The sequence below is a fragment of the Polistes fuscatus genome, unplaced genomic scaffold (assembly GCF_010416935.1).
Source record: "Polistes fuscatus isolate 324 unplaced genomic scaffold, CU_Pfus_HIC Scaffold3, whole genome shotgun sequence".
NCBI lineage: Eukaryota > Metazoa > Arthropoda > Insecta > Hymenoptera > Vespidae > Polistes > Polistes fuscatus.
The window spans coordinates 10,394,856-10,402,551 of record NW_025113107.1 but is presented as its reverse complement, the minus strand read 5'-3'; the positions used below and the strand labels follow the sequence as shown (position 1 = coordinate 10,402,551).

The 7,696-nt window shown below is 31.4% G+C and overlaps 2 protein-coding genes across 3 annotated transcripts; one reads left to right on the top strand and one right to left on the bottom strand.

Annotated features, from left to right (window-relative positions):
* Positions 1–59: 59 nt before the first annotated feature.
* Positions 60–3,512, top strand: LOC122519962 (engulfment and cell motility protein 1). The gene is made up of 8 exons (XM_043639815.1): positions 60–314; positions 402–897; positions 987–1,280; positions 1,371–1,799; positions 1,874–2,290; positions 2,399–2,836; positions 2,921–3,227; positions 3,314–3,512. Exons 2-8 carry the CDS (start codon positions 787–789, stop codon positions 3,475–3,477), a joined length of 2,160 nt encoding a protein of 719 aa, XP_043495750.1. The 5' UTR covers positions 60–314; positions 402–786; the 3' UTR covers positions 3,478–3,512.
* Positions 3,513–3,911: 399 nt separating this feature from the next.
* On the bottom strand, positions 3,912–7,579 carry LOC122519964 (probable protein S-acyltransferase 23). 2 transcript variants are annotated; one of them, XM_043639817.1, is made up of 9 exons: positions 6,862–7,579; positions 6,491–6,756; positions 6,215–6,329; positions 6,008–6,133; positions 5,502–5,947; positions 5,144–5,393; positions 4,867–5,039; positions 4,631–4,796; positions 3,912–4,503 (listed from the first exon to the last, which is right to left on the bottom strand). In XM_043639817.1, the coding sequence occupies exons 2-9, from the start codon at positions 6,667–6,669 to the stop codon at positions 4,300–4,302; spliced, it is 1,659 nt and encodes a 552-aa protein (XP_043495752.1). In that variant the 5' UTR covers positions 6,670–6,756; positions 6,862–7,579; the 3' UTR covers positions 3,912–4,299. The 2 variants fall into 2 exon arrangements, with proteins under 2 accessions (XP_043495752.1, XP_043495751.1); XM_043639816.1 differs by having other exon boundaries at positions 6,491–6,741; positions 6,862–7,577.
* Positions 7,580–7,696: the final 117 nt, after the last annotated feature.

The window sequence follows — 7,696 nt, the reverse complement described above, 5'->3', positions numbered from 1 at the left end:
CATTAATTTCATCTCAAGAAAATATAACAAAAAGAAGTTAGGTTAGATATGCGGCAATGTTCACAAAACGACAAGTATCACATGATGCAAGTGGGGAGTCTAGAAGTAGCATGGTGTCACGTGACCTCGTGTCTTCAGAAGTTTCTTTCAACAATGTTCGGTGGCGCGAGCATCGCATAATGAATAAAGTAGTAGTAGTATACAGTTTAACCTCATCTAAAAGATGGCGTAAAAAGCTCAACTTGACTTTTAATAGACATAACGGAGTTTGGATATGGACGACTAATTTTATAAATATACTTTTTTTATCTACTGTATGTATTTTTTAATAATCTAACTTGTTTCGAATTATTCAATATCATGTAAGAATTTAAATTCTTGTTATTTATTTTTCTTTGCAGATTTATTGGTAACACACACTACTAACTTTATTTAATAATACTGTAGCTTATACTATCACGTGAATAAAATGGCTACCGCCCTAAGTTGAATTTAAATAAAATGCTGTGTATTATTATGTGAGTTTGACTTTTTACGAAAAATTATATGACAATGCGAAACTTGCATTGAATTCTATAATGACGTAATTTTAACGACGACTATTTTGTATAAATATATCAATATATAATTGTGAGAAGGAGTATTTGAATGATAGTTGTCACTTTTATAATATGAGTCATGTCAAAATAATGATGATATTATAAATGGACACTTAATAAATGCATTATATGTATTTTAAATATATAACTGTTAGTTACAATTAACTGTTCAATTTACGTGTATAAAATGCCGGTCCAAAAGGATTCCAATATCGTGAAAATTGCTGTTCAGATGACAGATCAAGTACCACAGTTAATTGAGTTTAATCAAAAACAACCATTAACTGGTATTATTCAGGTAAATAAAGTCTTAGTTTTGATACAATTTATAAATGTAACTATAAAAATTATTAAATAAATTAAAAATTCTTTTTGTTTCATTTGTAGGAATTGTGTAATGGATGGGGTCTTTCTGATTCAGAATTATATTCGTTACAATTTTCTGAGAATAATAATCAAAATTATATTACAGAAAAGAATCGTAACGAAGTAAAAAATGGTAGTATTCTAAGATTAGAGTTTTCTCCTTCTAAAATAGCTACGGATATATTAACAAAATTGAATAGTGGCACTTCGGAGGAGAACATTGCAGCGTTACAAAAATTAAGCTCATTAAGTACAGATATGACATTTGCATTAGAATTTATCAATAAACAAGGATTAGGTCTCATTGTCTCTCAGGTATTTTAATCTCTTTCATATCTCTTTACTAATTCAACTAATAATTTTGTAAAGATATGGTTATTATTATTTTTCTATATGTATATATAGGTTGAGGGTGGAATATATAAAGGTAGCGCTTTAGCATATTCTCTTCAGTCCTTTGTAGAATTGATGGATCATGGGATTGTATCTTGGGATATCTTGGAGATACCATTCATTAATAAAGTAGCAAGCTATGTGAATAATCAATCAGTGTCTTTAGATACCAATATAATCGAAGCAGCACTTAGTATCTTAGAAAATATTGTTTTAAATTCATCAGGCAAATATGCTCAAGTTGAAAAAGAAGTTACTTTTCCTAATTTGGTAATGCATCTGCAAAGTTCACGTCCACAAATACAGCAAAATGCTATTGCTTTGATTAACGCTTTATTTCTCAAAGCTGACACATCCAAACGGAAAGCTGTCTCTGCCACATTGCAATCAAAGCAAGTTCGAAACGTTTTTCTTACAAACATAATTAAATCTAGTGGACAGGTATGATGTAGTTATATTTTATATATTACAATTATATATTTATTACCATTCTAATGGTTTTGGGTTGGTTTCAGGTTGGTACAGAAATGGCCCATCAACTGTATGTCCTGCAAACACAGATTTTAAGCCTCTTAGAACAAAGAATGATGACTAACATGGATCCGCAAGATCAAGATGCGCATGAAAAAATAAAGGAACTTAGACGAATTGCATTTGACACGGAAGGGGGTATTGGAATAGATGTGGCTGCTCGCAAACAAGGATTATACGCTAAAGATTATAAAAAATTAGGTTTTAAATATGATATTAATCCTGCTCTTGATTTTACCGAAACCCCCCCTGGTATGCTAGCGCTCGATTGTATGGTATATTTTGCTCGTAATCATATGGAAAATTATACGAAGGTTGTGTTAGAAAACTCTTGTCGTGCAGATGAACATGAATGCCCATTTGGTAGGACAAGCGTCGAACTTGTCAAATTATTATGCGAGGTATATACAACAAATTACATATTTATATATATATATATATATTCGTAAGTGCTATTTTTATTTTATAACGATATAAATTATTTATTAAAATCTTTCGTTTTTAATTAGGTGTTACGTATTGGAGAAGCACCAAGTGAACAAGGACAATCGTACCATCCAATGTTTTTTACACATGATCATCCATTTGAAGAATTTTATTGCGTTTGTATAGTTTTGTTGAATAAAACATGGAAAGAAATGAGAGCCACTACTGAGGATTTCGTAAAAGTATTTTCCGTTGTAAGAGAGCAAATAACAAGAGCTCTTCAGTGCAAACCAACAGGACTAGATAAATTTAAAAGTAAATTACAACAGTTAACATATTCAACGATCACTAATCTTTGGCAACAAGAAAGAACTAATCGTGAGGAGTGGGAAAGTCATGCAAGACCGATCGTTGAACTCAGAGAACAAATTACGCCTGAAATATTGGAGTTAATTCAACAACAACGTCTCGGATTTTTGGTAGAAGGAACTAGATTTATGAAATATAGTGCTAGAGGACAGGTAACTGATTTTTATTTGAAATTGACTTTATATTAAAGTAGAATAACGTTAAAGTTAATTTAATTTACGTTTATAAATTTATAGAGAATTAAGGATAAATTTTGGTACGTGCGTTTATCACCAAATCACAAAGTATTGCATTATGGAGACTGCGATGAAAAGTCAGTACCATCGATAGATGAATTACCAACTAAATTACCTATTGTTGAGATTCGGGGTTTAATAATTGGGAGAGACTGTCCTCATATGAAAGATTTACAGCGAAGGAAAATGACCCCTCAATTAGCATTTTCCTTAATGTTGGATTCGGTGGAAGTTTCCAGTCTAGATTTTGTTGCACCTGACGAACAAGTTTTTGATTATTGGACGGATGGCATTAATGCCTTACTTAGTAAATTGAAATTTCTATATTATTTAGCAATCTAGTGATGTATATATTACTTAATATTAAATAAATTTTTCTTATTGTTCTCATAGATCATAGAATGACCAGCAAAGAAGCTGAAAATGATTTGGAAACTTTATTATCTATGGATATTAAATTAAGACTTTTGGATGCAGAAGGAATTGACATACCTCAAAATCCACCGCCAATTCCTGAACCCCCACCAAATTATGATTTCTGTTACGAGTTAAAGTAATGTGGGCAATTAATACCTAATCTACATTCGATTAACTTAATATATTCATTGGTAACATGCATGCCAAATAACTGCCAGTAGTGAAATTGATGTTATTTAACGTAAGTAATCATTTTTATATGTCTAATTAGATTATATTTATTCATTTTAACAAGGCTTTTATTCGTATTACGATTTTTATAACAGAATACCAAAAATATTATTACCATTTTTTATATAGATAAGTTTATACACGTATTTTTACAAATTTGTAATATATAAGGTAATCGTTTTATTTTATACAGTAAAACATTCGTAAAATAAGAGCGAAGTTTATTATTATTATTAGTATTATTTACAGTGATGTTTCATTATACAAATTAAAACGATAATATCCTTTATATTACATATTGTACGTATAATAGACTATTGCTTCACTAAAAATTATATAGAGGCCTTTTTAAACTTTTTAATTGAATTCATGTTTAAGGAAAATTCGATTTTTCTGTAATACATTTATCGTGAACCGTGTTTTATAGATTTTATTATACAAATACTTGATACTATTTTGTAATAAATATATTTATGATCACAAGTATATATATTTATAGATATACATAATTGTAATAAACTATACAATTGTATTTAAAGAATAATTTATTAAAGCGCATCGAACAAATGTTTGAATTGATGCAGTAAAAAAAATGTTATTAGCATAAACGTGTACTATAAATATGGCGGTGTTATAAATACGAGTACGTGAAAAGTTCAAAAAGGCAGAGATTTTGGATTAAATAATTACATCTGTTAGATTTGCATACAAAGTGTAGTTCACAAATGACATTACATAACATCTTCAGTAAGAATTTGATAATTCTGAGGATCATTTATTCGATGATCAGAAGGACAAAGGAAGAATTCAATGAAATTAAGTACAGGACCTCTGCTAAATGGATTTAGGTATCTACCTTTCTTATCTCTTAAATACGGATATCTCTTATAATTAAACATTTCGTTAGTCGTTAGGTTCATACAAGCGTGGAGTACCTGTATTAAAACAAAAAGATAAATAATTATTTCCTATCACATTAAATAAATAATATAAAATACCTGAAATTTTTCAAATTAAATGAAAAGTTTTTTTTAAAAAATCGGAAATTTATATTATATTTACCGAAGTGCATGTTAATATCCATCCAAGGCCACAAAAGACTAGTGCTTCTAATACACCCAAGACATATAACAATTGGATGCCTTCGATAGCCATACAATAGCACGCAAAGTACAACGTAAATGAACAATTTATCGCCACACACATTACAAATAAGAAAAACCACATTCTGGAACAGATATATCTCGATGCGAGAAGACACATAAATTAGCATTTGTTAGTAGTATAAATTAACTCACCTGTTTCTTAATCCAACACAGTTATATATGAAAGGACAATGATGATCAAAACAAGTGACACATCTGTTGCAAATTCTACAATGTTTAGCTCTTAACGGTCTGAAACATCTGCAACTGTGACACAAACGCGATAATAAAACATTTCTTTTCTTCCATTTATCAAAATACGGTATCTAAAAAAAGAAAATACAGAAGAAGAAATATTCAAATTAGAATTATCTTCAATGAAATGAAGATTCCATTTAATTAAAATGGAAATTTTTCATGAATAAATTACCTGCTTTATAGCCCTATAATAAGTTTCACTATTTTGTGGTACATAACCAGGATCTCTCCTGTTAGCTACTATCCATGATATCCACATGACGATATTCCAATAAATAAAACAATAATGACTTCCTCGCAAAAGATTCCAAGTCAATGGAATGCATTTAAGTAAATACATAGGATAACCCCATAGTAAAACTGATATCATAAACAATAATAATGGTCCTTTACTATTACCAGCTCCTCCAAATAATAATGCCCTATCAAAAAGTTATAGATTGTTGATGAAAATTCGTCGAGTTTTTTTTAGATAGATGTAACAAAAAAAACCAAAACAAAAAAGAAAAGAATAACGAAAATTTACGAACCAGAGTTCATTGATCGGTGGAATCCATCTAGCTCTGCGCTTTTGTTCAGCTTGTAATATGCGTACGATTTCTGAATGACGATGACTCTTAGCCAATTGTAATGGAGTTTTACCATTTTTATCTCGTGGCTCCAATTCGATCTTGCTCTTTTCGCACAATATCTTAACGCAACTAATATTTCCCGATAGACAAGCTAAATGTAGAGGAGTAGATCCGAAATAATCGGGTTTCTGCAAATCGACGCCGCTGTAAATCAAAAGTCTTATTAATTCGGCGTGTCCTTTATAAGCTGCCCAATGAAGTGCGGTGTCTCCATTGATATCCGTTAGATGACCCATAGCACCAGATCCAAGAAGAAAGGCGGCCGTAGCAAATTTTCCAAACATACAGGCTGTCATTAGAGGAGTCAAACCTTTAAAATCGGCAGCATTAACGGCAACCCCGGCCTAAAAGTAAATTAAAATTGTTACAAGAAAATAATGTTGTTCTGATACCATTGTTTTTACCTTTAATAATAATTGCACTATAGCACTGTGACCCTTTCTACATGCCCAATGTATAGGCCTGGGACCCTGCGTTCCTAGACAAGAATGGTCAATTGGTCCGCTTCGTTCTATAAGATATCTCATCACCTGTTTGCATTATCGTTTATATTGAATCTTTTTCAGACTATACAATATTATCAAGGACAATGTAGATATTATTTCACGTACTTCAATGTTACCATCCAAAGCAGCCCAATGAGCAGGCGTATATCCCCATTCATCTCGGACATTTAATATGCTCAATCCATTTTTCTCTACTAATTCCTCGACTGCTTCTACCTCACTGCAACACAAACATTTCAATAAAGTATCTCTTCCTGACTGTTATATCGACGAAAATAATATATTACAAACAGACACACTGTAAAAGATCGTTCTTTATACGGTAATTACAATTAACAATAAATAACAAATTATAATAAATTTGTAAAATTATATAATCACCTTGCTCTAAGAAGATCAAAAATTTGTTTAGTTTCATCGCTTGGACTTTGGCCTGGCGCTGCCTCGGCATATATATTATCATCCGGTCCATTGCTGTCCCTTCGATTGGTATTTTTATCAGAATTTTGATTCTGGTGAGTCCCACCCGAAAGCAGGTTGCTGGGTAGATGCCCGACCATGTCGGGATCGGGACTTAATTCCCATACGGATCTTGCCGCACCAGGCCCTGTTACAGGGCTCACAGGATAGACCTGTACGTATTTTTTCTAATCAATTTTATTATTTATTTTTTATAACAATCTCGTACAAGAAAAAACAAATAATTTAGACCTGTCAATTTGTATTTATTCATTTATTTTTTTTCTTTTTACCTTACACAGCGTCGCGAGTTCCGTGTTCAGTCGATCGTGTTCGGAAGGTGTTCGCAAAGTTGCACCTTGCGTGGACGTGGAGGATACACCACCACCCTCCGGTACGGTTAGTCACAATGACACATTGGGACCGACCATATTTTATATTTTATTCTTTTTTTTTTTCCTTAATTACTTGTGCTAACACTTATTACACTTCGAGCTTTTATTTTTTATTCTTATTTTTTTTCTTCTTTTTTTTTTACGTTTCCTTTTTAACATATATTGCCGAGTGTAGGTATAATTGATGGAAGAAACAGAACTTCGACTAGACTCCCGTCATACTAATGCAACCTAATCTTTCCAGGAGTAGGTTACCTTCGTTGTTGCGCATTCGAATCAATAGCGTCGCGTCGAATGGACGCCTGCGTCTCTCGATGAAACACGCAAACCTGATGTATTCCTAATTCCTTATTTTTTTTTTTAAATATTCTTCTTCAAATTTTCCATCGATTTTGGAAGGACGCACGGTCCTTTTGGTGTCTTCTGGATGCAATTGTCTTATCCGATTAAGGCCGATTTGAATGCATAAAGTCTTTGATTATAAACTTAAGTTATGGCACCATTTTTGTTACAGTTTGAAAAAGTTTGACAAATTGTTTTCCGGCAATTAGATTGTAAATGCAGATGACGCATAAATATGATCTTTTGTTTAAAATAGGGATCATTCATGTTCGTGACATTTGGAATAATTGAATTTATAGAAGAAAAATGACATTTGAAAAATAATTATTGAAAAAATTATTCCAATTGATACTCACATATTTTATTATTCATTTTGTTGAAAGAAATGAAA